The 23,058-nt window shown below is 34.7% G+C and overlaps 1 protein-coding gene across 4 annotated transcripts; it reads left to right on the top strand.

Annotated features, from left to right (window-relative positions):
• The first annotated feature begins 1,390 nt into the window (after positions 1–1,390).
• On the top strand, positions 1,391–23,053 carry LOC115967766 (peroxisome biogenesis protein 1). 4 transcript variants are annotated; one of them, XM_031086901.1, is made up of 18 exons: positions 1,391–1,796; positions 3,703–3,876; positions 4,306–4,405; positions 5,759–6,244; positions 6,551–7,288; positions 8,055–8,146; positions 8,920–8,993; positions 9,180–9,402; positions 11,062–11,155; positions 11,269–11,423; positions 15,322–15,552; positions 17,752–17,952; positions 19,231–19,356; positions 19,427–19,488; positions 20,677–20,794; positions 21,606–21,890; positions 21,987–22,072; positions 22,402–23,053. In XM_031086901.1, the coding sequence occupies exons 1-17, from the start codon at positions 1,608–1,610 to the stop codon at positions 22,023–22,025; spliced, it is 3,387 nt and encodes a 1,128-aa protein (XP_030942761.1). In that variant the 5' UTR covers positions 1,391–1,607; the 3' UTR covers positions 22,026–22,072; positions 22,402–23,053. The 4 variants fall into 4 exon arrangements, with proteins under 4 accessions (XP_030942761.1, XP_030942762.1, XP_030942764.1 ...); XM_031086902.1 differs by having other exon boundaries at positions 4,306–4,401; XM_031086903.1 differs by lacking the exons at positions 1,391–1,796; positions 4,306–4,405 and having other exon boundaries at positions 3,789–3,876.
• Positions 23,054–23,058: the final 5 nt, after the last annotated feature.

Genomic DNA, 23,058 nt, shown 5'->3' on the forward strand with positions numbered 1-23,058 from the left:
CATCAAAAAAAAAAAAAAATAGTGATTCAATGTTATCAAATTATCCAAATAAAAAATTAGATAACTAAAAAAGTGCTACATAACTAGAAAAGTTCCAAGATAAGTCAAACTTGAGCTTGAAACTCAAGTTCCAAAAATGTGCTACATAACTAAATAAGTTTGAGCGGAGGCTTTTCAGTTAATTTGTATGCAAAAACATAATATTTGGCACAAAAAGCCCTTATTACTCATAGAAAAATGAATAACTTGTCTTCCTTGACAATATGCTTGATGTCCAACATCAACAAAATGAATTCTTCATATAATCTTGTAGTTTTGATGTGCTTCATCTTTTTCATCGAATCCCTATTAAGTAATAACCAAAGTTTAACAAGGAATGAATTGATCGTTTAACTCCTTTAATGCCTCCTATTAAGCAATTTCCTGTTGCCGGTATTTTGATAATCTTCCACCTAAGTCCTCTACCAAAACTAGGCATACTTGATAAGGTACATGCCAATGATGGTCACTTTTTAAGGGTCTGTTTATGATCCGCTTATTTTGTTAAAATTGAAAATTTTTTTCTAAAAGTACTGTAAATAAATATAAAAATTATTTAAAATAGTATAGTAGGACCCATGAATAATATCAAAAAGTGTAGTGGAACCCATAAATAGTAGTAAAAATAAGCTAAATAGTAAAATACGTTGGCAAAAATAATTTTTGCCAAACATACACTAACTATCTTAAACACAAGTATTTTTGAAATACTACTCTATGTCCCATAAAAAAAAATCCTCCAAATATCAGACACTTCGATTACCCTTAAATGAATTTGGTTCGTGAATTTTTGCCTTCATGGGCACCTCCCCTCCACTATAAAGTCCACTAACGAATGAATTGGGTTGAGTACAAGTACAAGTTCAATCCATTTAGCTCAAGTTAAGATCGAGTATGAGTTAAAAACTTATCGAGTAAAACGGATTGTTGTTTCTATTAAGCATATAATTTAATACTTTGTTCGGGTTCAAGTGGAATAATGGATCAGCTCCAATTTAACCACGTTTAGAAGACGAGTTAGAAGGGATAAGGTGGAAAAAAGAAATTTGGAGAAGGAGATTCAACCGTTTAAGTCTCCAAGAGGGAGCTTCACAATAATATACACTTCTTGTTTTTAATTTTTGTCGATTTTTCGGTTTTAACCTCATTTCTTATATTTTATTTTATACAAAATAAAAATTATATTATAACATAATCTAAATATATATGTGTATGAACCTCAATTAAATTACGGGTATTTGAAAGTGAAAAAAAAAAAAAAAAAAACACTTATTATCCACCAAGTTTATTTATTTATTTATTTAAATGTGATATTATTCCTCAAGTTCTTTTGCATTTGGATTCCGTTTTGTTTTCTTGTGGCAGTTCCTTCTATCTATTTTGAAAAACGAACAAGTCTTTTGGACTTGTCCTCATCGACATCTGCGGACTGCGGTTCATTTCATTTGATCACTCTCTCTCTCTCTCTCTCTCTCTCTCTCTCTCTCTCTGTATTCAAAAACCCTAAACCCAAATCTTCATCTCTTTCTCTTTGGTTGAAGCGTGAATTAGGAATTGGGAATTGGGGGATGGAGTTGGAGGTGAGGTTGGTTGGGGGAATAGAGAATTGCTTCGTATCGCTCCCTTTTCCTCTTGTCCAAACTCTCGACTCCTCTTCCGCTCATCTCCTCACCCTCGAGCTTCGCTCTCGTACCGGCCACCGCTGGTTCGTCGCCTGGTCCGGCGCCACCTCCACTTCCTCCTCCTCCGCAATTGAGGTACTACTCATTTTCTCTCACAACAACTAAATTTTCCGTCTTTTTTTTTTCAGTCACAAACTGCCACCTTAGAAAAACACAATCCCATTTTGATTAGTTGCTTTGATATATTAGTATTGTATTGACTACCTAATACTGGTTCATAAATGGGTCTCCATTAAAAATCGAAAAAATTGAGTTACTTGAATTGAACACAGGAGTTTATCAAAGAAATATATATATATATATATATATATATATTTATATATATATATATATATATTTATATATATATATATTTATATTTATATATATATTTGTTGTGGTTTTGACATGTGAGAGACACATGTTGGAATGTTTTTGCACAAAAAGCACGGACATGAGTACGGTACGACACAATTTATGAAAAATGATAATATGACATGGCGGGTGTGGTACACAATACGATACCCCAAATGAATTGTATGTGCTTCCTAGGTTTTTTGCAAGTTTATTCATATTCAAAATTAGGGTCAGCTACATGTATTCTTTTGGGCAATTGAATCCTAGCCGAAATTATATTCTTTGTCGTTTCCTTAATTGATACATTTTTTTAGGACTTCTACTAATGTTATTTTAGTTATTATTTTCCCGTTACCTCGGCTTGAATGAACTCATTTTGCCTTACTGGTGTATTGATTGCTCTCATCTGCACTTGACCAAACCATCTTAAGTGATCCTATTTCATCTTTTCATTGATGGGGGTGGTCCGTATTGGTGATATCTATTTGAATAATGTTTGTCCCACTTTTGAAGGTAATTAAATTTGACTCCTTTTTCTTGAACCAAGTGTTAATTAAATATTGTATCATATGTTGTTACAAAGTCTAGAGTAGTATTTCCTGATTCATTCCTTACTCTATGTCCTTGGCTTTCATGAATTCTTCAAAAACCCCCCATTCTCTTCTCAAACATGACCATTGAGGCCTCGTCCAGTAAAAATCTTTTCACTGTTTAGGTAGCTCTTGAATTAATTTATTTATGTCCTCCCAAAAATTTTGTTTGATGGATTCTTCCAACCCCATTTGAGGAGCGTACGCACTAACTATGTTATTCGTGTCTTCTTCTAAAAGAAATTTTATTAAATAAATTTTATCCGTTATTCTCCTAACCTTAATCGTTGCCCCATTTATATTTGTATCTTTTCCTGTATACCATAATTTATATGCCGTATGTTCAATTTCTCTAGATTTCTCACTTACCTAAGTAGTCTCCCGAAGGTGCACTAGGTTTATTCTTTTTTCTAGTCGCTGTATCTTCTATTTCCCCTAATTTTTTCTATTATAGACACCATATTCAGAGTGCCTATACGAATCCTACTCTTCTAGGGTAATTTCTTTACTTACATCTCTCCATCAAAGTTCGAGACATCTCTCCATCAAAGTTCGAGAGCTCTTACCTATTTCTCACTACACCTGAACGCTGATGTAGTGTATTGCTTGCAGGGCACACCCTAGCTAACCTTTGCCCACTTTTCAATGCATCTGGGGTTTGATGCAGTGCTTTGCTAATAGGGGACGACCCAACCTGTATATGTAGTGTATCCATTAATTGACTATATTTTACACTAGCCATCAACCTACATTAACCCTCTTCCATTTTCTGAGCCTAGGACCAACTCTAAAAAAATGCATGACACTATGCACAGATACAAATGGAGTAATTGTATTGTAATGTTATATTATCTTATAAAAAAATGTTATTTTACAAATTATTGTGAATAATCCATGCCTTAAAGCTGCAATCTATTGCTCTATTTTTCATAGCATGTTCCAGTTGAGAATTAATTTGTGGTCCATTGTTTATAAATTATTTGCCAATGGCTCCTTCTTGTATTCTATGTATTTGTCTTCGAAAAAATTATTGTTGTTTCCTAACTCCACTATAGGTCTCCCAACAATTCGCAGAATGCATTTCACTGCCAGATCGTACCGCAGTTCAAGTTCGAGCCATTTCCAATGTGGCAAAGGCTACTCTAGTTACTATAGAACCCCATAGTGAGGATGATTGGGAGGTTTTGGAACTTAACTCTGAGCATGCAGAGGCAGCTATATTGAACCAGGTACTTCTCTTCTGTTATGTCAATCTTCTATTTTAGTTTCCTTGCTGTCCAATTAAATCTGCATAGTTCTTTTGTTGTGTTTAGCCTTTTATCACGTGTGTGTGTGTGTTCATCTATATATTTTTTGATTGGTAATTTTCACATGCACTCAGTGGGTCTTGAACTCACGACCTCACCATTCATCCAACTATCCTGGGAGGAAGTACTAGTTAAGCTATAGCTCATTAGAGTTTGTGTGTGTATTAATACATATTCTTTTTTTTAATTTGCCGTTTGAGTCCTATAGTCTTAGGAATGGTTGCACAATGTTTCCTTTTCCTTATTTATTTTTATTTTCATAAAGCGGTTTTTCAGGGTATTTGCCCATATAGGCTCTTATATCCATATTGGAGTTCAATTATTAGTCATTGCCTCCTTTACTAAATACAGGTCAGGATCGTCCATGAAGCAATGAAATTTCCTTTGTGGTTGCATGGTCGCACTGTCACTACAGTCCGTGTGGTTTCAACCTTTCCCAAGAAAGGGGTGGGTAAGATGATATCTAGTATTTCTTGTTCTCACTCAAATGGTAGTACTATTTGGTTCAACTGAAGTTTGAAAAACTTTGTTGGTACTTAATTGGAGAATCGCTGCCATTCCTCACCCGTGAATTAAGTAACTCTTGTTTAACATTTTTATGTATTTTACTTCTTCATTTACTGAAAAATGGCTGATTACCCTGAATGCTTGAGTTAAATCATTGATTTGTTTCACTCTCATAACATCTGAACTTGATGATCTTCTAATTTTTTTGAAATTGATATTGTTCCTGTTAAATTACCGATTGTCCCAAAAGCTTAAACTATTGGGATATGGTAAATTTAATCATTTAACTACACAATTCTAACACTCCCCCTCACGTGTGGGCCGAAACTATCTTTTAATAGATGAGGCCCAACATGTGGGAATTTAAATGGGAGGTAGAGTAGAGGAGACAAGGATCGATTTCAGGATCTCATGCTTTGATATCATGTTAAATTACTGATTGTCCCAAAAGTTTAAACTATTGGGATATGGTAAATTTAATCATTTATCCACACAATTCTAACAGTTCCAATCCTAATAAAATTTAACAATTTAAATATATAATACATCAAATGGAAAATTACGTTCTATAATGTAAAAATACTTAATGTTGTCATATAACACAAGCACGACTGTGTAAAACAAAACTTCTATTATTAATACAAAAATTCATAGTGGATGATAAAAATAATTTAAAATAAATAATGAGAGTTCTTTTAAATTTCTATAAACTTTTGGTAGTGGACTTTTAGTTGGAGTAGTGTTTTTAAACTTCTTGAAACGTCGTCAATAGAAATTCTTTTAGAACAAACTATGTTAATAATTTTAATGTATTCATAGTGCATCACATGGCGAAAGCATGTTGTACAATGCTTAACAGTTATGTTGAGTCTCAGGATTCAAGTACCACATTCAAGAACCAACTTTTAGGATAGACTATTTGTTCTGCCAAAGATGTATCTTGGATATAGTAACTTTCTGGTAAAGCTGTCTTTCCATGTTAAAGAAGTTCATTTATGTTTCCCAGTGTTTTCATGTACCTATTTTTTCTTTAACATTTATGTTGCATTTCCAAAATGCTTGTTTGTAAGTGCATAAAATGACAGAAAGAAATAATGTTCCTTGGTCCAGCATATGTACCACGTAGCTGAAAAACATACTTAGGTTACAATGGTAATCTATTATGTGCTCATGTTGTTCACTGTATGGATTAGGAGAATTGCCGTCATTTTTATTTCATATGGTTAATAAACCATGATAATTGAAGATATATATGTTCCTCTGCTGGAACTTTGTCTAACTTTTGAGGTTCTATCAGTGCAACTTGTGGCAGGAACTGAAGTTGCAGTTGCTCCTAAGAGACGCAAGAAAAATGGGAATGCACATGAAGGTCCTTACATGCAATCTTCTATTAAAGAACATCCTTTTGCAAGGGCACTATTGCGCATTCAAGATCCAGACAGGAGATTTATTCACAAAAGTTATGTTAATGGTTTTGAGCTTGGTGTAGTGCTCACTTCTGTTGCTTTTATTCACCCAGAAACTGCTCAAAGCTTCTCATTAGATTCTCTTCAGTTTGTTGTTATAATTCCAAGATCATCATCAGAAGAAAGCTCAAAAAATTCTGATAATGATTCCTTTAGAAAAAGAAGCAGTTCACCTCCAGCGAACAGTGGAAATTTAACTGAAAAGAAGAAAATCCGTCAAGCAGTTGTTCATCTTTTAACTTCAGAATCGGTGGCTAAAGGACATGTAATGTTTGCAAAGTCTCTTCGTTTGTATTTGGGAGTTGGATTGCATTCATGTACGTTACTGCTTCCTGATATTCAATTAAGTTCCTTACTCTACCTTCATTCCTGAAAATTTCTTTTTATGTATTTTGACTTACAAAGCAGAGTGTCTTCTTACTTCCAAAAATGTGTTTATTTTAGGTTTTTAGATGTTATTCTTGTACGATGCTTATCAAAAAAATATTTTTCTGTCTTTTTTAATTACTTAGTTGTGCCTATCAGATCATTAGTAATAAACTTAAAAAGAGGAAAAATTTGAGGTTCAGGCATTTGATTAGTAATATACTAAAGATACCTAAAGGGATGTGATATGCCTGCAGGGGTTCACCTAAAGGGATGTGATGTTAATTTGAAGAAGGATATCCCATCTCTTTCACTTTCTCCTTGCCACTTTAAGAAGCTCAGGAAGAATAAAGCTCTCGAGGAAAATGGTCTAGAAGTGCTTGACAGCCAACACAGTCGCGAGGTAAAAAACATGCTTCTGAAAACTAGCTCAGGCAACAATGTGGATCATGTAGATTGGTCAACCCATGATGAAGTTATTGCTGCTCTTTCATATGAATCTTCTTGTGAAGAGGATGGGGAGGCTGCTTGTCAGTCCAACGGTGGAAAGGGATTACAAGCACTTCTTCAGGCATGGTTTCTTGCACAAGTCGATGCCATTGCTTCAAATAAAGGATCAGAAGTTAGTTCATTATTTTTGGGAAATGAAACTTTGCTTCAATATGAGTTGAAATGTTTCAAGCAGGGGATTCATGGAATGGTACTGGCTTCATCCAATGGTTCTTTGGAAGACGGAAATAAGACTACCGACCTGCTCATCGATGTATCGTATTTATTGATTATTTCTGATGAATCTCTTCAAGGTGGAAGAGTTAATGCATATGAGATTGCTTTTGATCAAAGGAACAATAGTTTGGAGGGTGCCCTTCAAAATCTGAATTTGAGGAACCCTGTCTCCGTCTATTCTGTCCAAAAGAGAACCTCTGACAAAGACATTAGTTCAGATCTATCTTCCTTGAGCTGGATGGGGACAGCTGCATCTGATGTTATTAATAGTAGGTATTTTTCCCTTTGAAATTCTTTAATATATAATGCCTTTTGTTGATTCTTGTGTGAGACTTCAATTGTCTGTTGCTTGTAAAATATACCAATTTATGTTTCGTTATAGCTGTGTATACTCAAATACACATGTACATCAGCCTGTGTGACAACAGGGACAATAAAAGTTTGGGTTAGAGTTTTAAGAAGACTCATATACTGTCTTCTTATCTATCAACACATGGCAGAATCTCAAAGGTCGATTCTGTTGGTCCAGAAATTAACCTGATGAATAATTCTAGAAGTTGAGTTTTAAAATGTGAAAAATTAGGAGGAAGGGAGAAGAAAGAGGAAGAGGAAAAATTGAAAATAGAGCGAGACTGATATAAAAGAAGGAAATGAAAGGTTTAGCGCATAATCAATTAGGATCACACCTTAGCACATATTTATATTAGAGTGATATAGCAAGACTACTTCTTGCTAAATATAAAATAATAATTGAATAGAAAAATAACAACATTAACTCTAACACTACCACTCAAGCTGGAGCATACAAATTAAACATGCCCAGCATGAAAGACATTCATTGAACGGAGACATGAGCTAGCGACTTCGTGAAAATATCACCCAGTTGATCATCAGAGTGGAATTATTAAATTTTTGTTTATCTAAAATTGTTTTTTCACTGATATGTATTTCGCGTATGCCTATAAGGATGGTGAAACCCTTTTTTTCCTTCCCTAGAGAAAGCTGTATTTACCTGATAATGTTTTCCAAATGCAGGGATGGTGGTGTTGTTATCCCCCTCTTCTGGGATGTGGTTCAGTTCTTATGATCTTCCTCTCCCTGGACATGTTCTAATATATGGACCTACAGTGAGTCCTGCTTTTGAGTTTTGGTCTCCTTTGTTTGATGATTTAACAATTGAAGGGTGAAGGAAGCTCTTCACAGCTGGTAGATTAGATATCTTGGGAATGGGCAAAAATGACTTGCATGCTCTTCCATTTATGATACCCATTTATTGTCGTTTTACATGCTTCCTGAAGTAATTCTCATTTGTATTAGAAGTTTTGCCTAAAATAGGTTACTTCACTCAAAAGTACTAAGGTTTGGACATTAAAATTGAAACACATTCATTCAATGTCGTCCATCATTTTGTTTAGGTACCTACAACAACAAAACTTTAGTTCCAAAATTTTGGGGTCCTTGTAGGCCCCTCAAGATTGGAAAATAGTTTCAAGGTTTTCAAGCACATCTTTTGAAATTTGTATTAAGTTCCGAGGCATGCATAATTTTGAACCTGTTGGTACTTATGTGAGTGAGAGAAAGAGTCCAGGTTGATATACAATTTCCTAATTAGGTTCTGTATGACCATGTAACAAGAAGTGGTTGTGTATATATGTATAGAGTTTGAATTATATGTTTGTTTTCTTAAACCATCTATTTAAAACTCAACATAGTTAATACCAACAAAAAAAGTGGTGGCTACGTGATTCTTTTTTACAGTCATTAAAATGCTTGTGTTTTTTATGTTTGTTAAAATTTAAGGAACAAAGTTTCCTCAAGTTTTGGGATATCAAATAATAAGATTATTATTTATATCAACAGCACCATTAATACTTTAACTTGGCATTTCTCTGACTAATAGGGTTCTGGAAAGACATTATTAGCAAGAGCTGTTGCAAAATCCCTGGAAGATCATGAAGACCTTTTAGCACACATGTATGGGCTTATTTTTATAATATTTTTCCTTCTTTTGATGGTCATTGACATATTCAAAATGTTGATTTTAAGGGGGAATGAGTCTATGGGTTAAGCTGCTTTCTTTGTCGCCAAAATGTTAAATCAAGACGGATTTTGTGGAATGAAGTGTGTATAAACTATTCTAATGAAGCTTCGTGTTTGCAGCGTTTTTGTATGTTGCTCTCGTCTTGCTTTAGAAAAGGCCTCCACCATTCGACAAGAACTTTCCAGCCACATATCTGATGCTTTAGATCATGCACCATCAATTATCATCTTTGATGATCTTGACAGCATCATTTCTTCTTCTTCTAATTTGGAAGGATCTCAACCGTCAACCTCTGTTCTTGCATTAATGGAATTTCTAACGGACATTATGGATGAATATGGGGTAATGATATTTATGGTGTTTTAGTTCCACTTTCCCTAGAATGGCGTTTTTTCTTCAATAATATTTAGTTTATTATATAGTTAATGTTTTTATCTGCTGGAATAATAAATATAAATATGGACTTTTTTAAAAATATTTTTCTTAATGATAAGCACTTCACCTTATGAAAATTGAACCCATGATCTCGTCCGCCATCCTTTTCTTGAAGTGGAGGTGCTATTTGCCCTAAAGATCATTTAGGCTGCTGTCATCAGTTGAAGTAAACAGTGTTTGAGGTATCATTTAGCAAAGTAACAATCAAATTAGTGCAATTACTTTTTCCCCTAAACAAAAAATTTTAATATGGAAAGGAGTTACAAGGATAAATTGTCTATAAAGCACAACACTGGGAAAAAAAGCCAGTAAATAATGAAAGAAATAAAAATGGTCAATCCAAACTGGAAGCTCCCGTGAAAACACTCCTTTAAACGAGCTCCTGCATTTGCTAGACTTGAGTAATCATCTGTCATAAAAAGCTTACGCTGCTAGGAAGTGGGCTAAGAATGTATTTAAAGTTGTCTTACATAAAACTTTCTCCCTCACAATTAGGCCCTCCCAGTAAAATTCAACCATTTGTGGGTCTTGCACGCGCAAAATAGTAGAAATTACCTCAAAGTGTGGTAACAAAGACTTGAACAATGACCTCACTTAGAGCCTCTCACTAATGCCATGTTAATAATGATGTGAAAGGTTAGGCTATTAGGGGTGTTCGTTATACCTGAAAGTGGTGCATTGTACCCTTAGTATACTTCCTGTGTCCTGGGGTGTTCCTTTTTTTTATTAATAAAGTTCTGTTATTTATCAAGGAAAAAAAAAAGAATAAGAAAGGTTAGGCTATTAGGAAGTAGGCTAGCAATGCATAACAAGCTGATTGACACACTAAGTTGGTGACGAAAATCTAGGGTGCTTCAGCTTAAGGAAGGTGATAGAAACACTGGGTTTTTCCATGGAGGAATAATTATATTAGTAGTCTCAAAGTGGGAGATGGGGTAACTTCTAATCAAGATGAGATCAGGATTAGAATTGAACAGTTCTATCCAAATGTCTAATCATGAATTGGTGTGGAAATCTTGTCTTAAAGATGTATTTCTTGAACCGGTTAGAATTGCAGTAGATAAGAATGCTTCAGCTGCACCCATCTGTTTGAATTTGAGATTGTAATTATTTAGGAGTGGTTGACCTCTTATTGCGGTGGTGGAATTGGTTTGGGAGGCACTCTTTGGAGATATGGAATTTTACTCTGTTATGTGTGATGTGGCAGTTGTGTAGGGAGAGGAATGCACTTTTGAGGCTAATATAGATCAAAAAACCAGCTAGAAGCTTTGCTAATTCCTACCTTGTTTGATTAGTCCTGTGTGTGGGGTCTTACATATGGTATCACTCTCATAGATTTCATACTCATTTAGTTTTTGTGCTAAGTTTTGTAATTCTTTTAGGTTACAGAGTGCTCATCATCATGAGCTTGTGTAACCTTTTCATTAATAGATCTGATTGCTTATCCATTTTTTTTTCCAAGTATGATGGAGTTCTGAAAAGAGTGGAGAGTCTAAATGCCATTGTAGCTATAGTTTTGCTGTCTTAATAGTCAACTAACAGAATCTTTTTTGGTACACTGAACAGGAAAAGAGGAAGAGCTCATGTGGAATTGGTCCTATTGCCTTCATAGCTTCTGTCAAGTCACTAGAGAATATACCGCAATCATTGAGCTCTTCAGGTATGTGTCTTCTTGCATGCATTATGGGTACTATCGTGTGTTTGCAGTGGAGCTGAAAGAAATTGTGGTTTCATATTCTGAATTATTGCCTTTGTGAATTTGGTCATTATCAGGAAGGTTTGACTTCCATGTTCAACTTCCTGCTCCTGCTGCCTCAGAACGTAGGGCTATATTGAAGCATGAAATTCAGAAGCGTTCCTTACAATGTTCTGATGACATCTTGTTAGACGTAGCTTCCAAATGTGATGGCTATGATGCATATGATCTGGTATTAAGCTTTTTCCAAGTTTATTAATCAAATGGATAAGTTTCATTGTTTATATTTGTAAAAGGCATACTCCATTACAAACCATCATTATATTACCCCAGATTTCAATCTTATGTGTTGCTCTTTGGCACTTCGTATTATGTCCTCACTTTAAAATAGTGCTTATATAGGTGACAACTTTAGAGTATGTTTACCATTCTTTTCTTTTCCTGACTATTATTACAAACTACAATTAGAATTGGGGATAAGGTCAATTTTAGAGTAAAAACAATCTCTACCTAGGAAGCCAAGCAAAGAAGCCTTATTATGTCTTTTTCTCATTTGTTTTTAAAATAGGGCCAATTTAGCATCTGGGCTAGCGATGAGGCAAAAAAATATCATGGCGATTTTTCCTATGAAACATGCGTGGAAATTTTCTTCTATTTAGTGGCTTGATGAATTGTCTAGATGTTAGAGAGTGTGGATCCAGCATACTTGGATTTACTTTTTTTTTTTTTTTTTTTCCCAATAAAATTTCTCTTATTCCTTAATATATATATATATATATATATATATTTATATGTGAGAGTGTCGAACCAGAGAACAGTTTAATGTGCTTACTTCTAATCAATTCAAGGGATTTTTGGTTGTTAGTCAGTACACACTCTGTGTCTTTCCCTCTTTTTTCTAATAAAGTTTTACTTATCAAAAAAAAAAAAAATTTGGTCAGTAGTGTTTTTGCTTTATGGTGTCTGGTGGTTGATGCCTAGGACATTTTGAGTTTGTTAGGATTTTTGAGAGTGAGTTCTGGATGGCATGGAAGCAGTATGACCTGGAGTGTTTTTTTTTTTATAGATAACAAAAAATTTTATTAAGAAAAAAATAGCCAACCCAAGTACATTGGGGACTTGGAGTGTTCTACAACTTGTTTTATATAGTTATATGCCAAAAAGAAACTGATCTTCTATTTCCTTGATTTCATTCAATCTCGGATTCCTAGGGGTGTTGGGTGTGACAATTCCCATTGGTGTCTTAATGGAAATGGCAAGTTTGATATTCGGTCCTATTACAATAAGATCCAAGGTGCTTCTATCCCTAGTTTCCCTTGGAAGAGAATTTGGAAAGTTAAGGTTCCTAAAAGGGTGGCTTTTTTTATGTGGACAGTAGCTCATGGTATACTCACCTTGGATAATTTGATGCTTTGGGGCCTCTCTTTGGCGAATCGGTGTTGTATGTGCTGCTGCAATGAGGAATCTGTGGATCATCTTCTCTTACATTGTCCTGTAGCTCACTTGTTGCGGATACAAATGTTACAAGTATTCGGGATCCAATGGGTCATGCCAGGTTTTGTGGAGAGTTTGGTGTCTTGTTGGAGTTATTGGCTAGGGAAATTTACTTCGGACATTTGGAATATAATTCCTGGTTGTTTGATGTGGGTTGTTTGGATGGAAAGAAATCGGCGCTCTTTTGAGGCTAAAGAGAAATCGCTTGTTCAGTTACAAGCTCTATGCTAGGGTACGTTGTTTGATTGGTCTAGGTGCTGGGGTTCTTCGACTTGTTCTTCCATCATTGAGTTTCTTTCTTCCCTTAGTATTATCCCCTAAGCTGGTTTTTCTATCTTTGTTGTTGTTTGTTGCTTTTTCTTGTGTTCACCATCATGAACACCTTGTACTTGCTTCATGATTAATACTATTCTATTACTTATCAAAAAAAAAAAAGAAACTGCTCTACTATTGGCACAGAGCTCTTTCAGATTAAGTTTAAGCTTCTTCTTTTAAATTGCTTTATGATTGGATTCTTGCTTTGGCATATCCCCTTTCCTTTTTTTCCCTTTTTGATATGTTATTGGTGGCAACCTTAAGAAGATCTTTTTCATACTCCTTGTGTACTTCGACTGTTCCTTTTCTTAAAGTTGAGTTGCAAAATATGGAAGGGTAAGAAGAAAAAGGGGGAGAAGATTAAACACACACACACGTAGAGATTAGGCTTTAGGTTTAGGGATTAATTAATAAGTCCATTCATTGTAGCATATATTTTTGTTACACTAATATGAAATGATTACAAGAGTACCCTAAGCTAATATAAGAGTACATATAAAATATGCATCTAACGCAATCACTTCACCATTTATTTACTTGTCTGAATTAATTTCATAAGTCTATTCTAATACTTTTGAAGAAGAATGATATCTTGTTCACTTTTTGTGGATATAACTTATTTTTATTTCCCCGCAGGCTATATTGAATTTGTTCATTATCATCATAGTTTTACTATTATTATCGTTGTAATGTTTTTACAATAGTACTTCCTCCATCCCTTTTTCTTTGTCCCACCTTTAAAAATTCAAACTTTTTAAGTGAACATAATCTAATGCATTTTCTGTTGAAATAAAAAAATTACTAGTTTACAAAATTAGCCCTCCTTAATTTAAACTCAAATACAACATAGAAAAATAAGTAATGATTTTTCAAGTATAATAACGGGTAAGTTAGAAAAGTTGTGAAAATTGTGTCTATTGACCTCTCAAAAGTTGACTAGTATTTTGGGACATCACACAATGGAATAGTATACGAAAATAATGGGATGGATGGAGTAATTTTACTTTAGATTATTGGGTATGTAATTTATGTGAATTAACTTAGTGTCACACTCAAATGTGAAATCTTGCTGGAAATTCTTTTCTCAAATAATCATTTCTTTTGAAATTCATATCTCTTAAATTTAAGTATATTTTAAAGTCTGGCTGTGGAGATATGGAACAAAGAGAGATGGCCTTTGGAGGAGGGTCATTGAGGCTAATATTGGGGATAGATGGGGTGTTTGGTGTACAAAACCAGTGTCACGGACCTATGGTATTAGTGTGTGGAAATCCATTAGAAGTGGTTGGTTGGATTTTCCTAAATTTCTTCGGTATGATGTGGGTGATGGTACTAGTGTGAAGTTTTGGGAGGATGTATAGTGTAAGGATTGTTCTCTTAAAGAACAATTTCTAGAATTGTATAGTATTAGTCAGGCAAGGGAGTGTTCTGTGTCGAAGGTCATGTGTTTCTCTGTCGCAGGATTGGGTGTTAGAAGCGTTGGTTCTATTTTTGGATGTGCTTTATTCCATGGATGTGCGGGGTGTTGGTGCTAACAAAGTTTGTCAGAAGCTAACAATGAGAAGAGGTTTTGAGGTTCGAGGTTTTTATCACTCTTTATCCCCTTCTTTAATCCTTTCTTTTCCTTGGAAATTGGTGTGACAATCGAAGGTTCCTCCTAGAGTAGCGTTCTTTTATTGGACTATTGCTTTAGGTAATATCTTAACTACAGATAATCTTTAAAAGAGACATATTATAGTGCTAGATTGGTGCTATATGTGCAATGGTGTGGGGAATTTGTGAATCACCTTCTTCTTCATTGTCCTATAGCATATGAGCTGTGGTCTATGGCATTCAGTTTGTTTAGTATCCATTGGGTTATGCCATATAAAGTTATTGAACTGTTAGCTTCTTGGCAAGGAAAGTTCGGTAGACATTGAAATATAGATTTTTGGAGGTTTGTACCACATTGTTTGTTTTGGTGCTTATGATGAGAGTGGAATGCTAGATACTTTGAGGATTGTGAATGGTCTATCCTTGATGTAAAAGTCTTTTTTCTTCCGTACTCTACTTGATTAGAGTTAAGTTTTTTCATCTTTTTTTTGTTTGTCCCTCCCTGATCTTATTGATCATGGTAATTTGGGTTTTTGATTTTTGCCACTGCAGTACATTTCCAGTGTACTTGGCCTTTTGTTCTTAATAAAATTTCTTACATAAAAAAAAGAGAGTATATTTTTAAGCCTGTGTATTTTACATCTGTTCTGATAATTGTATATTTTCTTAAGCAAGAACTTTTAGGTGCTGCTTTTGAAATTATATATTAAACAATCTCATTCTTTCAGGAAATACTGGTTGATAGATCTGTTCATGCTGCCATTGGTCGGTTTTTGCCTCCCCATTCTGCGTTTGACAAGGACGAAAAGCCTAGGTTAGTCAGGGAAGATTTTTCCCAGGCAATGCGTGAATTCCTTCCAGTTGCCATGCGTGACATGACAAAATCCGCTTCCGAAGTTGGACGCTCTGGGTGGGATGATGTTGGTGGTCTGATTGACATTCAGAACACTATTAAAGAGGTGAAATCATTAAATTTGCTTTGTAATTTTCTAGTCATAAATTTACATTAGTATTTTCACTGCATTGTATTAGATCACAAACACGCTACTCTTCTTTCTGAGTAAATAAATAGTGGTTTTCAGTATGAGTTTATAAATAAATATTCTTTTTTAACTTAGGCTGTGTTTGTTTTGGGTGAAAAACCCTTAAGGAAAATATTTTACACCTGACAGGGTGTTTGGGTGGACCGGAAAATGCAGTCAAACTGAAATCAATTTCAGTTTGACTGTAAAATTTTGACCCCTTCAGTGTAAAATCATTTACACTTCTATTTTACCTTCAACCTAATTACACTCCTATTTTCAGGCCTCTACCCGAACCGAGAGAGAGAGGGAAGCTCCAACTGAGACATTGTCCGGCGTATTTCTGGAGTATATACATATTTTCTTGTAACAATTTTATGTGCAAACCAAGCACTAGAAACCATTTTTTAGCGCATTTTCTAGAATGCAACCAAACAACTGAAAATATTTTCCTTTCCAAAAAATATTTTCACCTGAAAATATTTTACACTCGGAAAACATTTTACGTCGACCCAAACACAGCCTTAATGGTATCTGGTTTCCTAAATTCCATGAAAGCAGCTGTTTCATAAAATATAGTGAAATATGTCTAGGGTAAACTCATCTAGTTTGTATTTATCCACTTCAAGTCTATTTTTCATGAATATATGCTTTCATCAGTAGCATGTGCTTTTGAACTAAGAAATTTCAATGTTCTTTTTCTTTTAGAGGCTTTTCTCATATGTATGCATTCGATGTTTGTGCTTCATTTCTAGATTTCCTTTTTCCCCCTTTTTTTTTATCACACCTCTTCTACGTACTGTGATTCCATTGCTTGTCTGTTGGTAGGCCGTTACATTTATAAAATGATCATAATCATACAATTTGGGTTCATTTCTTAACACTTAATAGCGAATTTGCGATTTACTTCAATGATTTCTCAAGGCCATAATTGAATCAATGTGAATGATTTTGTAAGATCATAATTGAATCAATGTGAAAACTAAGGTTCTCTAATCAGATCATGGTGTTTAGTGGTGGACATGTATTGAGAGGAATTGCATATACTTGGATGTTATTGGGATAAACAGCAAACTTAAAGCATTGGATACAGATTTTGAGGCAAGAGCACACAAGAACGGCTTTTTTGAAAATTTAATATAGCCTAGACTATGGTGTCACCAGAATGGCTGTATATTTATAACCTTAGAGGGTGTAATAGTTTATAATATTTGATATATAACTTCTGATGGGAAGTATGTGCATTTGTAATTGAAACCTTATTTACATATTAATAAGGTGATGTTGGTCCTGTGGTATCCCACGTAATTCAGAGTGATGACTCATGTTTAAACCACCTCTGATGGGGAAACTAAATTTTTTCAAAAGAAGACAAACCCTTTCAACTATTTGGTCATATCTGCAAGTTAAGAAGTCAAATGCACAGTTTTTTTGCTGGAATTTCTTTTCGATTTGTAAGCCCAAGAATTTGGGGTAGCAGAAGGAATTAATGACACCATCTTAAATTCACTCAAGTAGAAATATTTACCAACATTTTAAAATGATTATGCTTGCTGCTTCTGACTTTGTACTGCTTCCTACATGCAATGCGTTGATGTTTACGCTTCAGAATCAAGTATGAATGTATGCAGGGGATTGTGCTTACCTCCAGTCTAGGGGGGCAAAAAAAAGATATGTGGGGACATGAAGTTTGGCTTCAGGAAAAAATATAGAAAAATATATGAGAATGTCAGCATGTCAACTCTGTCATAAGGAGACTAAACATCGACTCCAATAATTACTCTGAATTGCTTGGTCTCTTTCATTATTTCCTCTTATTTTCCAGAAGAGAACCTTATCTAAATTTCTATTGCTTTATGGAACCAAAATGGTTTAGAACTTCTCACCTATCTGTTGGTTCAATAATATTTTTAGCAGACCATGATAGGGGAAAGGAAAAATCAAATCATTAGCCTATAGATAATAACTGGTTTGTACTGGTGCTGTCTCTTACTTTCATTCAATTCTATCATGCAACTATCATTTTGCTTTTTTTGTTTTTCTTTTTTGTTTTTCTTTTCCTTTTTCAGTTCCAATCCTTTGTTTTTACTGTATGTTATACTCTCTTCTATTGTTAATTCCTACTATCAATGTCAGATAATTGAATTGCCTTCAAAGTTCCCAAATACCTTTTCACAAGCTCCTTTAAGGTTGCGGTCAAATGTTCTCTTATATGGGCCTCCTGGTTGTGGCAAGACACATATAGTGGGTGCTGCTGCTGCTGCTTGTTCCTTACGATTTATATCAGTGAAAGGGCCTGAGCTGCTAAATAAATATATTGGTGCTTCTGAGCAAGCTGTGAGTGTCCAATTACTTCTTGCCTTACAAATATTTTTTGTATACCAATTTTTCGATGATTTTTGTGTTTTTGTAGTTTCAAATTATATAGTAGCCAATGCTTTTTTGATCCACATAATTTATCAGTGTGGAATTTTGTAGTAGTTCTCACTTGATTTATTGGTTGTGCGCTTTTGCTTTCAGTGAACTGTTTTCTGGGATATTATGTATGCTTAATAGTAACCATCTTTCTTTGTAATTATGTGTATGAGTGAGTGAAGTGTGGAAAGGAGATTGAAGTGTAAGAACTATAGTTATTCTCTCAACAATTTTTTTTTTGATACATTATATTGTATGGTATTTTAAGATGATTATTATGATGCCAATGATAAGAACCACAAGAAGAGTTATTATCATCTTCTTCTTTTTGACCCATATTGTTAGTTTCTTTATGTTTGACTTTTTACTGTTCCCATTATTTCCTATGATATACTACTATTCCCATGTAGTTGGTACCCTCCAAAACTAATGAGTACCAAGGAACGCAGTTTTAATGCTAATTCTGAATGTATATAAAATGAAGAGAAAAGTATGAGCTAACATAGCAGTAGCAGCATATTTTTTATTGTCGTACTAGGCTTTTGGAACCATTGTGGACTTATTCTCTGTGGAAGCTCATAGGTGCACAGTTAGCAGTACACAGTCTCAAGGCCTTTGCAGTTTGCATTACCTGACTCTGCTTGTTCCTTGAAGATGTTGAGCTTTCCTTGTCTTAGCTGAAATTTCTTATTTTGTGTTTGCTTTATGAGAGGATGGAGACATCTGGTGGATCTTTTGATGATTCTAGTTTTATACCATGATTATTTTATGTCTCTTTCATATACATCATTCATACATGTACTCCGGTGATTCACAAACTCCCATTCAATTCTTAATTATTATTGTTTTTTTACTTCAAAAAAAGAACAATTGTTCAGTATTTGTTTATGTTTCTTATATAAACATCATTCATACAATTTATTCAGGTGATGCACAAAATCCCATTCAATTCTTAATAATTATTATTTTTTTACTTCAAAAAAGAAGTGTTCAGTATTTGTTTAGTTGCCTCCTTTTATTGTTTTTTAACTGGGATTTATGATGCATGTGTAGCTATACATGTGCATAGAAGATAAAAACATGTATGATGATCCTTTGTATCTTTTAATGGGTAACCCTTTTTGGAAATTTGTTGAATGACTTTCTAGAAGTGAAGTGTATTGCATAGTCCTGCTGCTGATGCGTATATCATGATTTCAGGTTCGAGATATTTTCTCCAAAGCAAATGCAGCTGCTCCATGCCTTCTCTTTTTTGATGAATTTGATTCTATTGCCCCAAAAAGAGGGCATGACAATACTGGAGTAACTGATCGTGTTGTTAATCAGGTCAGTCTCTTGTCCCATCTTCCATCCTCTTTCAATTAATTTTCTAATAATTGCGTTTCCCTTTTTGCAGTTTCTGACTGAATTAGATGGCATTGAAGTACTGACTGGTGTATTTGTGTTTGCTGCTACAAGGTCAGCAGCTTCTGTTTACAATAACCATAAAATTATTGGAAAAATGTGTTTTGTCCCTGTGGTCAAGTTGTAAAACACAGAATCCTCCTGAAATTTTGTTTGTGACAGTCAAACTCCCATGGTTCAGATCAAAGTGAAGAAACCTTTTAGCATGACCTTCTAACAAATAATATAGTGCCACGTCTCTCATCACTTTTACATCTTCAATTTACAATTTTCTTCTTGTTCATGATGAAAGAATAAAAAAAGAATTTTTTTTTTTTTTTTTTTTTCTGTAGGGGAAAAAACATATTTCTTCCCCTCTTGTGAATGAGAGATAAGTGACAAGAAAAGGCAATAGTTTTTTTTTTTTTGGGGGGGGGGGGGGGTGGTGGGGGGTATGTTGTGGGGGAGTGGACAGGTTGGTGGTGTGGAAATTACATGTGAATAGGTTAAATGCCCAATTGACCATCAGTACTTGTATCTGGTGGTTTTGCCAGAGTGATGGGCCTGATGAATTGAACCACTCCATTTCAACTTCTTCCCATGCTATTTCTATAACATTACAGTGTGGATTTGGTTCCTTGGGTGTGTTGTTGCAGTGGACTGAATTTGCGTTGGAATTGCTATTCAATGAAGTGAAGAAGAGTATGGTGGCCTTTCTTTGATGTTAAAATAAGGGATAATTAGTAGTGGAAAAGAAGGTTCTTGCAAACCACTTCTAATTCCTTTCACAAGCTCACAAACTCGACCCATGCGACCCTCTTTACTACTGCCTTCCAACAAACCAAAGACTCTCAATACTTTGCACCAATGACATGCCTTCACGTTTGATCCCATTCTGCACCATATCTCGAAAGCTACTTTCCTTATAAAAGCCTTATTAAAAGTACTAAATTTTATTATACCCAAACCATCAGCTTTAATAGGGGCACAAATCTTATCCCAGTTCTCTAATAACTACCTGTGCAACAGGATAGGCTCCCCACAACTTGGCATGACTTGGCAGCTTCAAGTTAATAAGCCTGTGCAAATTGCTTTCTTAGATTTATGTCTAGTGCCCATACTTATATGCAAATTGAGGTCTCAATCATGGAATGTTTCTTTCGTATTTGCATTTTCAAGATTTTGGATCTTGTTTTCTACATTGGTCTTTTATTGATTACTTTGTCTGATGGTAAATTAACTTAAAATTTTCATGTCAAGCAGTAGACCAGATTTACTTGATGCTGCTTTGTTGAGACCTGGTAGGCTAGATCGGCTTTTATTCTGTGATTTTCCATCTCAACAGGAGAGGTTGGATATTCTTACAGTACTTTCTAGAAAGGTTAGTAAGACAATCAAATTAATGCATTGTTCGTAACTTTTATTTAGTTATGCACGTTGCTATTTTAATATAATTTGAATATTAATTGCTTACAATTATTTTAGTGATTTGTGAGGTCCAATTTGAGGATAAGTTCTCGTATGTTTTATTACTTGAAACACCCATCACCACTATAAATAATGGGTATAAATGATTGCCTTGACAAATGCCCTGAACAAGCCATAACTTGATACCAAATTCTCCTTTTCAAGTGCTGACCCTAATCAATCATATGATAGGCTATTTCAAACTCAAGTCTATTTGTTACCCTAGTTTTGTTGAATCATCATAACTCAGAACATTAATGAGCAACCCAATTGCATTTGATGTACAAATGCATCCATTCCCCCTCAAACTATTACTTTTTCTGATGAAATATTCCATTCTTAAAAAGGATTTCTAAGTAATGGGCGAGATGACTCTCCCCCTTTGAGGTTTGTGGATGAATGACACTCCCCCCTTGAGGTTTGTATAAAGGAGTAGGATATTTTTTTAAAATGGAATATATTCTATTAAGGAAGTAACGATGTGAAAGGGTATTTATAAAAACCTCAAGCCTGGGAGTGTCATTTCTTGAAACTTTTGGAGGGTAGTGTTGTTTCTAGACACAATAATTTATTATTACTTATTTATTATTGTATATTTAGTGCCAAACTTGTACTGTGACTCTTCAGTTGCTAGTGCTACTCATAAATCATGAAGCTTTATTTTATGTCTACATGTTTTGTCAGGTTAATATATAATAATGTTATGGTTTTATCAATTGATACAGCTACCATTGGAAAATGACGTTGAATTAGATGCCATAGCTCATATGACCGAAGGATTTAGTGGGGCTGACCTTCAAGCTCTGCTTTCAGATGCACAGCTTGCAGCAGTTCATGATCTTCTGGACAGTGCAGATACCAGTGAGCCAAACAAAAAGCCAGTAATAACCAATGGTCTTTTGAAGTCTACTGCCAATAGGGCAAGACCCTCTGTTTCAGAAATTGAGAAGCAGAGACTATATAACATTTACAGGGAGTTTCTGGATTCAAAAAGATCTGTTGCTGCACAGGTGTCTCTCTCCCTCCATGCATTTTTATGCCAGCAAAGTATCATTTATTGATATCTTCCTAGAATGTAGCTTCTGACTTGCATAGTTTATTTGCAGTCAAGAGATGCCAAAGGAAAGAGAGCAACCCTAGCATGAAAAACAAGAAAGGTCTTCTAACCAGGGAAAGTGGAATGTGCTATATGGTAAACTGTTCATTATGTTTTCTGTTGTCCATTTCTCTCTTCTTCTTTTCTTTTTTGTTGTGGGGGGGGGTGGGGTTGGTTTGTGTTGGAAATGCACAAATCATATGGGAATCTGCTAAATAATCCTGTAGCTGTTCAAAATGTTGCTTAGCTGGATGTGATCCTGTTTGAGAGCTCATCATAACGTTGGTGTTCCACTATAAATTTATGGAAAAACACAAAGAAGGAAGCCCTTACGTTTGTTTTTATGATTTAGCCGAGCTTTTAATATGGCCAGACTTGTGTTCTTTGGACTAATTAATCTTCTATGGCGGATTTTGATCTTGCAGGTGTATTAAACACCTCAAAGAAGGTAACCGAATCTCTATATCTAGGTGATAATGGCAAGCCATGTCAAATTTATGACCTATTCAGAGAGTCGTTCAGGCAGGTGTACATTGCTCCACAAATTTCACAACAATGGCGTCAATCAAAACAGGTGGATATACGTTGCACCACGATTTTGAATTTTTACGAAGTATAATACAAAACCAAGACCAAAGGCGTAGGCCTAAAAACGTAGTCATTGGATCAAAAACAGGCAAGGGTTATGCCACTAAGACAATGTACGTGATTAAAAAAAAATCAACATTTTGTTTTAGTTGTATATGTCGAAAAGAGATTCGGGTCCCTTGATAAATATTTGAGGTAACTATCGGTGATGCTTTTCATGTTAGGCACGGGGTGTTAGGCTTATTAGTTGATCTTGGTGAATATAAATGATGCTTTTCATGGTGGGAAATAAGGTTGTTACTCTATTAGTAGTTCTCAAACCGCATTAAGATGATCCGATTTGTTTTTCAATTTGTTCTACCTGTTTTGATCTTAAGATCTCTTGTATATTTTAAAATCCAATCCATCACAAAACCGAATGGATTTGAACATTCAACCAATATATGTAATCTAAAAGTTCATGATTATTCATTTAATTGTTCTTAGATGGTTTA

Source organism: Quercus lobata, chromosome 11, assembly GCF_001633185.2.
Source record: "Quercus lobata isolate SW786 chromosome 11, ValleyOak3.0 Primary Assembly, whole genome shotgun sequence".
In the NCBI taxonomy this organism is placed as follows: domain Eukaryota; kingdom Viridiplantae; phylum Streptophyta; class Magnoliopsida; order Fagales; family Fagaceae; genus Quercus; species Quercus lobata.